The sequence below is a fragment of the Peromyscus maniculatus genome, chromosome 10 (genome assembly GCF_049852395.1).
Source record: "Peromyscus maniculatus bairdii isolate BWxNUB_F1_BW_parent chromosome 10, HU_Pman_BW_mat_3.1, whole genome shotgun sequence".
NCBI lineage: Eukaryota > Metazoa > Chordata > Mammalia > Rodentia > Cricetidae > Peromyscus > Peromyscus maniculatus.
The window spans coordinates 49370555-49385568 of NC_134861.1; the positions used below are offsets into that span (position 1 = coordinate 49370555).

Consider the following 15014-nt stretch of genomic DNA (forward strand, 5'->3'; position numbering starts at 1 on the left):
GTTGGAACTTGTGCATGTGACAGGGGAGGTGACATGATTTCCCATTGCTTGGATAGTTTACTTCTTTTATTTGTTTTTCTAATACTTTTTAATGCAAAGTGTTGTCCAAGCTGGTAATTATAGCTGACCTTTCACTGTATACACCTTCTTGTGGTGGCCTGTAAAGTATTCTTGTCTCTGCTTTACAGATGTGGAAACGGAGGCAAAAATAAGCCAATATTCTTGCTTAACGCAATTCCTTTTCTTTTTTAAAAAAAATATTTTTATTTTATGTGCATTGGTCTTTTGCCTACATGTGTGTCTATGTTGGGATATCAGGAACCCTGGAACTGGAGTTACAGGCATGTGTGAGCTACCACATGGGTACTGAGAATTGAATCCCGTGCTCTTAACCACTGAGCCATCTCTCCAGCCCCCAAAGATCCTGTCTTAAAAACCCCCAAACACAAACAAAGCAAACAATATACAAGAGTAGGGTCTGAGCTCTGCTACACATTGTATTCCAGAGAGTGTCAGCAGAAACACAGGCCACCTTAATTAAAGAACAAAAATATAAATAAGCCCCAAACAGACCCAACTAATTAAATCTGGAGCTTCTGTTGCCGCCTATATATATTCCAGCCAATTAAACTGAAATTAAGCAGCAATAGTGCATAGGCCTCCAATGGATCAGAGCAGAGCCAACATAGTTGAGTCCTTGATCTAGATAGGCTTAGGGTGTACATTATATGTATTTTTGTTTTATTATGCTTATTTGCTTGTTTTGTTTTCTTTTCTTTTTAGAATACATCTCAACATGTAACGCAGGCTGGTCTTGAGCACTCTATGTAGCCCATGCTGGTCTCAAACTTTGGGTCCTCTTGTTTTAGCCTCCCTAGTACTAGGATTACAAGCATGAGCCATTGTACTGGCTGTATATAATATATTTGATACTTATGTACACAGTGAGGTGATCATTATAGATAAGCAAGTTAATGCATCTTTAAGCTTCCACAATTATTTTGTGTGAGGTGTGTGTGTGTGTGTGTGTGTGTGTGTGTGTGTGTGTGTGTTAAACGTACCTACAACCTGTACTCTTATCCAGTTTTCAGTGTACAACACCCCAGGTTAATTCTTTGACTTCCTTATGCAAACCAGACCCTTTCAGAGGCCGTTTGTTCCTCTTCTGACCCTGTCAAGCAGCAGATCCCAAGAGTTTTCTAAAGTGGGTTCTGATATGAAGCTGTCAGTTCTGGAGTTCAGAGAGCCGGGCAAGATCTTCTCCTTCCCTTGTGGCGGATTCAGGACAACAGCATCAAACAGATGAGGAACTGTTTGGACTGCTCCAAGCCCACTGGCCGGCAGGGACAAGCCAGCTGGCCTGTCTAGAATACTGCTTCACTGTTGGAGGCTGGAGAGGCTGCAATCCAATTAGAGATAAAAATGTCTTAAGCCAGAGGCCACAACAGGCCCAGCCCAGCCCGAGGCAGCAAACTGAGATGGCCATGGGCATTTGTATTTATCTGCCATCTCCAGTTCTGAAAATTTATCCCATAGGAATCAATACAGATAGTACAAGTATTTTAATATAAAGATTATTTTCCCTTCATAATTGATTAATAACCAAGATCTGAGGTGACATGAAACTCTCACATAAAGGATTAAATAAACCAAATGAAATACAATTCAAACATCTAAAAGATAAAGTTGTGGTTTTTTTGTTTTTTGTTTTTTTCAATAAAAAGTTGTTTAAGGACCGGGAAGATAGCTCAACAATTAATGCCCGAAACTACTCTTGTAGAGGACCTGAGTTTGGTTCCCACCACCCTGGTTAGGCAGTTCACAACCACCTGTAACTCTGGCCCCAGGGTATCTGACAAGCTCTTCTGGATCCCACAGGTACCTGCACGCACATGTAACCCCCCCGCCCCATATACACAGGTCTAAAATTAAATAAATATTTTTTTAAAAGAAGGTTGTTGTAAATGAAAAAGAAGAGTTACATTAGAAGAGAACCACCTAGGAGACGCACTTGTGAGTGTCTCTCCAGCCAGGGAGGTTTAACTCCGGTAGAAATATCTACCCTGACATCATCCCTTGGGCTGGGGTCCCCGACTGAATCAAACAAACAGTGACCTGAGCAGCAGGCCTCACCTCCTTCTTCACTATCTGCAGTGTGACCACCTGTCTTACTGTCCTGCCACCAGGCCTGCCCACCAGCATGGACTGCAGTCTCAATCTGTGAGCAAAACAAGCCGCTTGCTTAGGCGGCCTGGGTCGGGTATGTACGTCATAGCAGTGAGAAAAGTGACAGATGCAATCAACAAAGGATGAAAGTGTAAACCCTGTTAGCAACGACAGACCCGACTACGGAGGACCCTGGAAGGTTTGTGCTTTCCTGGTCTATAGATTTTCCTGTAATTTACATGTCATTTTTATATGGTAAATAGTAAATGTATAATATATGTTTATGCATGGACAGAGAAAGATGTAAATCTATATGTGCGTGCAAAAAAAAATAAGCCAAAGCCAGAGTTTCTTAGCTGTTTTTAGGAAAGAAAGCCAAATCTGAGCTCTTCAGTCCTGTTGTTTTCCTAAGAGGAAGCCTGTCATTTTCACCATGTATGGAGGCCCTCTCCCTAGCCCACCTGCAGAACTGAGAAGAGATGATGTCCAGGCTCTGAAACCTTTCTTCTCACTTCTCACAACCACTATCTCTTACAGCATCAGGGCCTTGTGATTGACATGTCTCAGGGCAGCTACAGAACAGATTGAGGGAGCCCAACATGCAGGGGAGGTGCCTTGCACATGGCTGAGTGCACGGTGTTTAACTGACGGGGTAGAGCTCTTGAACTTCCGGGTCCCACTCGAACCCAGGATGGAGGTCTGACTGTAACCTCTCTAACCTTCATTGACCTGTTCAGACAGGAGAGGTCTGGAGTGTTTTTAAAGGTACTCCTTAAAGTGGAATATTTCCCCTTCCTGCTCCACATGTGGCTGTATTTAGCATTAGAGGGATGGTATTGGTCAAGTCTCCGCTCATATCTTCATGGAAGAGACTGTGAGCTATAAGTATGTGAGGACCACAGCCTCACAGCTTGCTGTGGGCACAGGCAAGAACATGCCCGTGTCATGCTCTATGTCCAGCCTGTGACTTAACCTTGGGCCAGTTGCTCATATTTCTGCATTTCAAAAGTAGAAACAATAAACTCCATGGATAGGGTTGCTAGGAATATTGAGATTCACAAACACATGGCCCAGCCCATGGCACAGTGTGGCTGTGTCTGGACATTTTGTTGCTATAGCCAAATACCTAAGAGAAACAATTTAAGAGGAAAGAGTGATCTTGGGTCGCGGTTTCATAAGTGGCTTCCTTGGTTGCCTGGCTCCATTGTTGCGGGCTTGAGGTGAAACCAAACATGGTAACGGGTGCATGTGACAGAAACTGCTTGGCTCATAGCCGTCAGAAGACAAAGAAAGACAGGATACAACCGTCCAGCGCATGCCACCAGCAACCCACTCCCCCGCCTAGACCCCAAATCCCAATAACGCCATCGTGTGATGAATTCATCGAGGGTAAATAAGCTGATAATGTCAGAGCCCTCTGGAACCGAGAGCCCAATGCTTGAGTCTTCAGGGAAATCTCAGATTCAAACTGCAGCAGCTCTTCTAAGTGCCCCCCCCCTCCTGATTTCTCCCTGGAGATTCCCTTGTAAAAAAACAAAAACAAAAACAAATGATACCTTAGGATCTCAAAACATATTCTTCAATTAAGGAGGGACTCATGGGGCCCCTTCTCTACTTGAGGAGCTGCTGGTATAGATGGGCACTGGAGGAGACAAAGTCAGTTTTCTCTGAGGGTTTGACCCATGATAAGTTTCCCAAGCTCCCATGGATATAGACTCCATGCATATGGACAACAACACTAACTGGATTCAGTAGGTTATAAAAAAGAAAAACCAATGAAGGGAAGTAGAGGAGGTAGAGTGGGAGAATGGTAGTGGACATGGTTGAAACACATTGTATATGTGTATGAAATTACCGAAGAATAAGTCAAAATCATTCCCTAGCATCGGGAGATGGCTCGGTGGATGAAATGCTGCATGAGGACCTGATTTTGGATCCCCAGCAGCCACACAAAAGTGGGTAGTCATTGACCAGTCAGTCTAGCTGAACTGGTGAGTTCCAGGTTCAATGAGACCCTAACTCAAAAAATAAGGTGGAGAGTGATTGAGAACAATACCAGACATCATCTTCCAGCCTATCCTGTGCACTTGGCACGCGCGCACGCGCGCGCACGCACACACACACACACACACACACACACACACACACACACACACACACACCTCCATCATGAGACCGTGGGCTGGAGCTCAATTCTAGCATGGCTATCTACCATGGACAGAAGATGTGATGAAAATTACAGAAGGGGGAGGAGGAGGAGGAGGAGGAGGAGGAAGAGGAGGAGGAGGAAGAAGAGGAGCAGGAGGAGGAGGAGCAGAAGGAGGAGGAGGAGGAAGAGGAGGAGGAGCAGGAGGAGGAGGAGCAGAAGGAGGAGGAGCAGGAGGAGGAGGAGCAGGAGGAGGAAGAGGCGGAGAAGGAGCAGGAGGAGGAAGAGGAGGAGGAGGAGCAGGAGGAGGAGCAGAAGGAGGGGGAGCAGCAGCAGCAGCAAGAATGGTTGGCAAACATCATAAAAGTTGCTGATGTTTATTCTAATCAGAAACCCTGACTAAAATAAGCGGTCTCAGCACTCCGTCTGACTAGAAAGGATTCAGAATTATGTCCATCCTAAGTACTTGTGAGGGTAGAGTAGGACAAATACTAAAATCCTTCCTGCTGGTGGGACTTTCAATTGATTTTATGAAGCTGGTTTCATGGCCCCCTCCTAACATTCAGGAGGCTGACACAGAAGATCTTGAGTTCAAGACTAGCCTGGGATGCAGAGTGAGATCTTATCTCAAAACACAAAAACCAACTCCCCCACCCAAAATGTTTTACCACATTGGAGAGCTAAGAGACAATAAAGCAGAAAACATACACACACACACACACACACACACACACACACACACACACCATTTTTTGGTATGTATACCTGAGAATTCCTAGCATGATTGTGTAAAGAGAACATCCATTAGTATGCTGCTTGTATTAATAACAAACACAAGAATGAATACCATGATGGTATTTAATTGCAGGGAGTTAGGAGCCTGAATCAGGCAATGGTTATCTCTGAGTATCTTCCTTCCTCCCTTCCTTCCCTCCCTTTCATCATCCTTCTCATCCCTCTTCTCTTCCTTCCTTCCTCTCTCCCATACATCTCTCCTTACATCCTTCATCTCCCACATCCTTCCATCCTTCTTTCTTCCTCTTCCTTCATGTTCTGTATTTTGTTAGTATTAGTGTGCAAGCATGTGTGTAAGTGTGTGTGTGTGTGAACTCCACCTGTGCCATGGTGTAAACATGGAGGTAGGAGGACAAGTTTGGGATTTCATTCTCCCCTTCCACAGTGTGTTCCAGAGATTGAACCCGGGCCATCAGCTTGCACAGCCAAGTGCTCTACCCACTGAGCCACGTCGCTGACCCACTTCCTGTTCTTTCCAGCCTGGCTTTAATAAGAAGCTGCGTTCTAACAAGGGGCTTGCTAATGAAGTCTTCAATGATCCTGGGCTGATTAATCATGCTGTGACTGCTGGTGAAAAATGCTTTAAGATAATGAAGAGCTGTGCAATCTCACAGCACTGTGGGTCCCAGCTACACACTCAGCTTAATGGTGCTTATTTTTACACAGTTGGCCATGATGCCCACAAGGGCACTCTTGCAGACCCCTCAGTGGGAAGGTACACTTGACCAGCCTTTCTGAAATTATGGGCTGGGGTGCAGTACAATTGTAAAGAATGTGTTTTGCATGCACGAGGGCCCAGGTTAGATCCTTAGCAACACAGAAAGAAAACCAGAAAATATGTATATGTATTTGATATTATAGTCACTTCCAGTGGACCTTCTTTCTCTCTGTATCCCATAGAATTTTGGGTGTGTTGCTTAGATTGTTTTTATGGGGGGTGTCATCTTGACACAAGACAGAAACATCTGGAAAGAGGGAACCTCACTGGACAAAATTCTTCCATCACTGTCCTGTAGGTTAATATCTGTGGGGGCATTGTCTTGATTAAAGATTGATGTGAGAAGGCCCTGCCCACTGTGGGTGATGCCACCCCTGGACAGGTGGTCCTAGGTTATATATATAAAAGAAGAACCTGAGCAGGCAGTTAAGCAGCACATTTCTGCTTCGGTTCCTAACTCAGGTTATTGCCCTGATTTCCCTCAATGATGGATCGTGATTGGGGCACTTAAGGCAAATAAACCCTTTCCTCTCCAAGGTGTGTGTTTGTTTCTCAGCAATAGGAAGCTCTTAGGACAGAAAGTTGTGCCCAAGAGCGGGTTACTGCTCTGCCACTCATGACCATGTTGTTTTCTGGAAGACTGTGGAAGTGTCTGAAACTTTGGGTTGGAAAATACATTGAGTACTCAAAGCCCAATGGGCTGTTCGGTGGGAGCACAGAAAATCAAAATGTGAGTGATGCAAATGATGGAAGCCTGACTTGTAGTTTCAGAGGGAAGCAAAGACTTTATCAGGGCCAATAATATGATTTATTTAAATGAAGAATCTGGTCATTTGGAGTTGAAGAGTTAGGTGTGATTAACAAGAGGCCAGTATCACCGAAGGGAAACCTTAGCTTTACTGGGACAATTTGAACTGGTTGGCTGCAGCTGAGAACTCAGTTGTGATTAATAAGAGACTGATATCAGTGAGATGAAATCTTCGGAGTATTTCCTCAGGGGTAGCACAGGGAAGCTGTGGTCCAAAGGGGCCAGGGCTGCATCTCAAGTTGGCAGCTGAATTTGGCAATATGCAAGAGTCTCCTGCGCAGTACTAGTTTTAGCAGCCTGGAGGCTGCAGAATTGAAGGGGTTGTGGAGGCTTGCTACTGTGAGGGACCAGGAGAGGCCATTGGAGAAGGTGCAGACTCAGCTGCAGTGGAGACCCCAGGCAGGATACTGGAGGTGCCAGGACAATGGGGTAACCACCGAGGACAATGGCAGGGGTGGAGTGGAACTGGTCTGAGCCTGTGAGACAAGCTGTGAGAGCCCTGAGATGCAGAGCTGGAGAAGTGAACTGCTGACGTCTTTTAAAGCCCAGTGAGTGAGTCCCAGACACTGGACACGGAAGTGTTTTTTCCTTTTCACTGTTAGACTTTGGTTTTACTTTGATCTGATTATGATTGTGCCCTAGTTCTCTCCTCTTGGAATTAGAAAGTCTGTGATTGATTTTGGATTTTACAGGAACCCACAGTTAGTTATAGGACTTTGGTTATTTTCAAGATACTTTAACATTTTAAAGTGTTTGAATTTAAATGTTAAATCATGTATATGCATATTTTGTCTGCATGTATGTCTATGTACCACTTATGTGCCTGATGCCTATGGAGACCAGAAGAGGGCATCAGATCTTCTGGAACTGGAGTTAAAGACAGTTGTGAGTTGCCATGTGGGTGCTGGGAACCAAACCTGGGTTTTCTGGAAAAGTGCTCCTGACCTCTGAGCCATCTCTCCAACTCATGCTTGAAATTTTGAAAGACTGTGGACTTCAAAAGTTATGCTTTATTTTATACTGTGATATTAACATGAAACCATGGGGATAAACAATAAAAGAAAGGTTATGGTTTAACAGAGATGCATTTGTATGTCAAGTTGATAAGGGGTCAATTTTGCTGGGTAGTTATTTGTCAACTTAACACAAACTAGGAACAATTGGGAAAAAGGAACCTCAACTGACAAACCGGTTTCATCAGGTATGATGATAGGCAGCTCTGTGAGGGCATTTTATTGATTAATGATTAGCATGAAAACCACCTTCAGGTTTTCATGGAGAACAAGCCAGGAAGCAGGACTCCTCTGTGAGTTTGCTCTGATTCCTGCTTTGAGCTCCTGCCCTCAATTTCCCTTCACGATGGACTATAAGCAGACAGCTGAACTAAATCTTTACCTCCCCAAGTTGAGTGTTGTCAGTGGTTTTTGTTTTGCTTGTTTGTATGAATAGGAAGAAAACTAGGGTAAGGACTGTCCTGAAAGTGCCCTTGCTGTAATAACCCAGCAATCACATGGAGAAGACAAAGCAAATGCCGAAGAATGTGAAGGCGTGATTAATGACAAAAGTATGTTCCATTCTCTTAAACTGATCTGGGAGGTTTGCCAATTAAAGTCATGAGAGTAACAGGTGGAAAGGCATGCATTTTTTAAAATATGTTGCATGTACAGGAGCTTACCAAAAAAAAAAAAAAAAAAAAAAGAAGTGAAACTCCAGTGGTAAGAACAGTCCTATGTATCATTTCAACCAAGGAGAGGGGCTTGTACCTCAAGGAAGGATGAATCATGGGAAGTAACTAGGAAACCTTGGGGTATTGGTGAAAGGAAACGGTTTGGGAGGGTTTTGTGGCTGTGGTTCTTGTTGTTTCTTTTGTTTTTGCTGGGAATAAAACCAAGGGCCTTACTCAAGTCCGTACTCAAAGCTCTGCCTCGGAGAGACATCCCCAGTCCTTAAATGTGTTTATTTTGAGGAGGTTGGCTCATGCGGGCTCAACAGTCAGCTGACTCTGTGATCATGAGTCTCTCCTCTCCTGGTACATGAGCTCCCTCCCTTGAGAGGGAGCACCTCAAGGGGAAGATCTGCCTTGCTATTCGGCAGAGAAATGGAGGGCAGAGGTCTCTTCTGCATCTATTCATTAAGAATTGTATGCCCAAGTAGCATGTTCATGTGGCATAGCCTGGTCTGTTTAAGGTAAGCAAACCCCAGCTGCCCACAAACCCCAGGAGGAGGAAAGTCATACAAAACTCACCTACATCCCCACATCCAGAGGCTGCAACCACATGGACAGAGTCTAGCGTGGATCTGCTGAACCACAGCTACCCCACAGGTGCCTGGCTACGCGCCTAGACACCTTGCTGTTGTTGATTATTCAGAACTGCTGTAGCAAAGGCTGATTCATCTGTGAGGTGCGGGAAGTGTGTTTCTTGATTTGTAATGGCATTATGAGAATCAGAGATACTTAACCAATGTCTCAGATTTCAACACTCGAAGAATGCAGTTGTGGTCGCATTCACACGGAGGGCTGATGTACCGTGGTTCTGCCACAGCAGAGGAAAACACCTTCCCAGAAGAGAATCCTAAGCAGTGTTGACTGAACCTCTGCTAGATGACTACATTGTGTTTGGTTCCGTTCCTTTGAACGGACTCACGCTGGTCATGGGTGAGAATGCAGGAGAGTTACCGTGAGTGACCAGAAGAGGAGTTGAGTTTCGCCACAGGAGACAACACAAACATTTATCTATTGGACAGATGACCTAAGGTATTGTCCATGGTATTTTTGTAATCTGATCAGTTAATAAACAGTCACAGCTTGGCAAATACTATGTGTCTGTCACACACCTGTAGAAAGTTATACACTGAGCCAGATGCAGTACTACAGTGAATAGCTTTGATCAAGGGGATGGGGACGGAAGGTGTTCTCTGTCTCCTTTGTGCTCAGAAGTGAACCAAAAAGTCTACTCAGGCCCCAGGGAGTCACAGTTTGGTGAAGTAGCTCATTTGCTTTGGCAATGCTTCTAGAACGGCAGGTTTAAGAAAAGCCCCTCTGACAGCAACAACAATAAACGCACCCTGTTCTCCTTCAGCCCTTAGGGCTTATGGCTGGTCAGAGCCACAGAGCCCTAGGGCCCACCCCATATCCACCATTGGTGGTCCTCAGATCTGTAAGCCACTTAAGAGTGTCTGGGTCCCAGTCATGAGCAGAGGTCAACATACTTTCCCACAGGACATTGCAGTTACCATGCTGATCCAAGTCTGCACACAGCTGACATTGGCGTGAGGTATCGCAGGGCTTCCTAATTCACTGGGTGTCACTGGGATCCCTCCTTCAAGGTGTGGCAGGAAGCACAAGGATGGTGTATTCCATCTTACTGTATAAGGGGACACAGTCTATCAAGGAAGGGATGCCATGGCCACAGGAGCTTGAGACAGCTGGCCACGTGGCATCTACAGGCTAGGAAGCAGAAAGATGGATGCAGAAGTTCAACTCATTTTCTCCCAGAGACCTAGCCCATGGGATGGTGTTGCGCACATTTGGGGTGGCTCTTCCCACCTCGATGAAGCTGATCTAAAAACTCTCTCATAGATACGCACAGAGTTTTGTTTTAGGTTATTCTAGATTGTGTCAGACTGACAGTCAATGTTCACCACCCGCAGTGATGTGGAAAACAGCAGCTCAGTGAGAGGGAGCATTCAAGCAGGGCTTTTCTCTCTAACTCCTGGAGGAGAGGAAATAGCTGCGCCCGGAGCATTTGGAATGAAAAAGAAGGCAATAGTAGTGTCTTTGTACTGCAGGGGCTTGAGGATAGCTTGGGGTTGAAGAGCGAGATCACCAAGTGGCCGGGATGCTGGCCGTGGATTGTGTGATGGGTAAGATGGAGTGGTGTTCTCTGCATGGGATGACTGATGCCAAAACTCTTCTAAGGCTTTCTAGAATCCCTGCAGACATCTCCTAAGTCCCAGTAATTGCCATTTTTCTTACACTCATGCCTCTTTGTGTTTCCTTTGCAAAGCCTGAAATATCAAAATGTCACAGGTCGGGTGGCTTGAGCAACAGAAATTGATGGTTCCATGGAGCCAGAAACTCATCAAGGTGGGGCACACTCCACCTCCTTCATCTGTTTTTTTTTTTTTTTCTTTGAGGGTGGGGATCGTGTACCTCCCATTTTCCTTTGGAGCCATGCAGAGGGCAGTTGTGGACATGGGCTTCACATGCCTGCCTCACTCCAGTGCATTGTGTGCAGATAGGCTTGGGTGTGTCCCTTGACAGGGGTGAAGGTGTGTGTGTGTGTGTGTGTGTGTGTGTGTGTGTGTGTGAGAGAGAGAGAGAGAGAGAGAGAGAGAGAGAGAGAGAGAGAGAGAGAGAGAGAGATATTTTGTTTCATTTCAGAAAGGGGCTGTTTAGTAGAGCCTAGGGGAGCCAGGAGGGATGGGCAGCTGTGCCCAGACCTCAGCCTGCACTGACTGGCACTGTTCTCATCCACGCTCTCCCGGCAAGACATTCTGCCTGGTCGAGTGGCTCGCTCGGTCACCAGAGGTGATGTGCAATGTGAGCCCGATAGTTCTGGAAAATCAATCCGATGCATCTTTGTGGAGTGACGAGAAAGCAGAAAATAGGGGCTATCTTGGCAGGGTCAGCTGGTTTCTTTATGCTGCTTCCCGGGAGGGGAATGACCTTGGAGGCTTCTATGCCCCAGACCCACCCCTGAACCGCAAGCTGACTCTCTCTAAGTGACTCTCGGAAGCTCTTTGCCACTCTGGGAGATGTCAGGAGGACCACTTCCAGCTTCCTGAGTGAGCCATGAAGGGAGCAGCTAACCTTGGGTGGCCACAAGTCCCTACCTTCCGTCGGCAGTTTCCAGATGGCAAGTTCAGGCCTGTGGAGAGCCTGTCTGCTCATCTCATGCGTGACTGAGTTTCTGAGCCATTCTGACCAACTGGAATACTGCTGGCCTCCTCACCAATAGGAGCTTGACTGCGAGCCCCCTTCCCCCGCCCCACCCCACCCTCCCAACTCCCGCCGTTCCTGTAGTATTTTGTGCATCGTCCCACCTCCAGGCCTGTGGCCAGGTAATTCTCTCCCCCAGATGACATCTCCTTCCATCCTCCTTGTCAAAATTCTGCCCACCTGTCAAGGCTCAGGCCCAACCCCATAACAATTTTGCACTTAATGGCCACACTCACGGCTGAATACCAAGAAACATCTGTTGTATTGTCATGGTAGCGAAGTTGGAATGTATTTATATGACATTCGGATGTGCGCTGGAATATATTTTATCTTATCTACCATCTTTTCCTTCCGAGTGTACACTCCCTGGGCACCAATAATGGCAGGTGGTTGCATAGCTTGGAAACATTATTTTGTTCAATGTCATAAACCAATAGGCCCCTTTGGAGAAATGCTTAGCCTCTTAAGGCCAAATGCCATCCCTCACGGAATGGGCTACCATTCCTCCCTTCCTCCGGAAGTTGGTGTAATGCTTTTGGAGATGCCGGTGCCTCCTGTCAGGCAAGGTAGCGTCTTGCTCGCTCACCAGATCCCTCTCAGCGACCGGTCCTGCTTCCAGCTTCTCTGGTGATTACGGATTCCTGCAGACACAGCTGCTGCTGCCATGCAGCATGCCAGCACTCACCTCTCTCCGCCATCTCTCCCCAGGGCAGACGCAGATGCCTGGATACATCCAAACTGTGCTGAAGCCGGGACATCTCAGAGAAGACACACAGGGTAGTTTGAATGAGAAATGTGCTCCACAGGCTCATGTATTTAAAGACTTAAGCCTCTGGCTGGTGACGCTGTTTGGGAAGTTACGGTACCTTTAGAAACTGGTGGCTAGCCGGAGGAAGTATGGCACCTGGGGCGGGCTTTGAGAGTTTATAACCTTGACCCACTTCCGGTTTGCTCTGTGCTTCCGGTGTGTGGATGGAGAGGTGACCTCGCAGCTTCCTGCTCATGCTACTTGGACCACGCCCACCCTGCTGCTGTGGCTTCTTACTTTGGAACCCCATACAACAAAGAACCATCCAGCCCAAATACCAATGGCCACAATGTGGTTCATAGACTCAGGTATTTGAATACGTGGCCTCCAGTTGGTGGCGCTGTTTGGTGAGGTGGTGTGGCATTGCGGAGCAGGGGGTGTCACTGGGGGTGAGCCCTGAGAATTCATGGCCTCGCCCCACTTCCGGTTCGCTATGTTTATATTGAAGACGTGATCACTTACTGCCTTGCCTTCCTTCCATGATGGGCTCTTATCCCTCTGGAACTGAAAGCCAGAATAAACCCTTGCTTCGGCAAGTTGGGTTTGGTCGTGGTGTTCCGTGACAGCAACAGAAAAGCAGCCACTGAAGACGAGATTGAAAGACTGCTCCTGTGGCCATCTTGCAAGAGTGTGACCCACTGAGCGGTGTGACTGTGAGCTGTCCGCAGCCTAAGATCCCAGCAGATAGGGAATGGGTGTGTTCTCCCTCAACAGAGGCTCTAAACAGCGCTGAGCGCCTTGTGTGGCTCCTCATTTCTCTCTTCCTAACAGCACTGATAACCAGCCATGCTCACAGCACTTTCTTATGGACGATCCACACATGCAATCTCATTTAAGCCTTGTGAGATGCACAAGAGGTGGATTTTTTTGTTTTATTCTCATTGTATAGCGCAAGAATATGAAGCCAGAGGAGGGTTAATCCCAAGATGACCGAGTAAGTTACAGAACCAGGACTATTAGACCCCGAAGTCTAACTCTTTTGCAAATGGCTCAGATAATTAATTTCTGCTCAAATGAAAGCAATGCACACAGGAGAACGAGGGTGAACTGGAGGCTGAACCTAGAGTCCAAGGAAAGACTCATTTCAGAGCAGGTGCCCCCACAGTGTGAGGCTGGGCAAACATCATCCGGGCCAGATGTAGGTTTAGAATTCCCAGGAAGGGCGCTTCCTGCCACCTTCACATCCCCAGCTGTTAATGGTTTCCAGGACAAATCCCTTTCCTGTAGGGGGTTGTTTGGTGTGTTGGGGATGGGGAGGCGCCTAAGGAGAACAAGTGGACCTTAGCACTTTGTCGAATGACCACAGTGACAACGAGAAAGAAAAGCAGCCAACTTCCTGGTAGTCAACTGTAGAAAAATAATTTTATTTACTACTGTAAATAAAGTAGTGCAAAGAGCAGTTTGAACCCACAGTATTGCATTACTGATTTATTTACTACTGGAGCAGCAAACAGAATACAGACACTCTGTTCTTCCTTGCCCTTGTCCACACACACACACACACACACACACACACACACACACACACACACACACACCTATACAGACACAGGCAGGCAGAGGGATGCTGATGGAACTGAGCTAACGGCTGTCTTCCCGCATATTCCATTACTGCCAGTCTACTCTAATGGTGATTCATGAAGAAGACGACTACACTTAAATACTAAAGGTTTTCTAGATGTTATTGCATGGGTTGTGATGGAAACATAAACGATATCCAATAATGTCATCAAATGATTTGGAAGTACTACGACGCTAGAAAATTCCACGGGGGTGGGGGTGGGGAATGTAAACCAATGTACAATGCTATTGTCTTCCCTGTATATGCTGTTTTGTTAGCTGCAAGGCGCCTTCTAACTGCTGGGTTTGGGACTGAGAGAGCAATCTGTCAGTTGGGCTTTGGGGAGCAGGATGCGGCAAACGCAGATGCGGAAGCATCATCAGCCTTGGAGAGGAGTTCCTGTTCCCTGGTCAAAGAGGGTGAACAAAGACTAAGACTTTTTAAAATGCCTCTCCACGGATGGGAATATGGATGCTCCACAAGGCAGACTGTGGTTCCCAGAACAATGACCAGGAATGGAAGTCCAATGCCTCAGCTCACCTCCCCACATGCTCCTATTTTCGAGGTGATCCTTGAATTTGTTTGGTAACTATATTCTGCTCTGGTTATGTCTTGTTTAAAAACAAACAAAAAAACACCAAGTGCAAAATCGGCATCCAGTTCACAAGACATTTAAGGTATTTATCAGTATAATGCCCTGGCCCTAACCTTCCCCAACCGGCTGTTGAAAGGACTATGTCTCAGCTGGAGAGACTGGGAGTGCACAGTTCACCCACGAGACTCAGGGTTGTTAGCCATTGTGGGTGGGTCATCTTCGGAGGCATCTGCAGCTGGAGGCACAGCTGGACTTGGGGTAGATGAGGTGGGGTCTGCCATGACCCAGGCTGGTGCTGGAGAAGAGCCACTGGCTGCAGAGACACATGCAAACAGAGGTGAACACTGAGAGAGGCACATGCAGGACCCCCAGTCCTACCCAGGGTCCAGCAAGCAGGATGGATACTCCTTGGTTGGTGGTCCCAACTCTCAGAAGACAGACAACCTTGGACCCATTATCTAGGTTCTTTGAACTT

General features: G+C 46.6%; 1 protein-coding gene across 1 annotated transcript in view; it reads right to left on the reverse strand.

The window, feature by feature from the left end:
- Window positions 1–13726: 13726 nt before the first annotated feature.
- Window positions 13727–15014, reverse strand: part of Sel1l3 (SEL1L family member 3) — a 113647-nt gene continuing 112359 nt past the window's right edge. Inside the window, exon 24 of the mRNA XM_006976085.3 lies at window positions 13727–14852. Coding sequence (XP_006976147.2) covers window positions 14713–14852 — 140 coding nt within the window. The 3' untranslated portion in view covers window positions 13727–14712. The remainder of the gene's footprint in view (window positions 14853–15014) is intronic.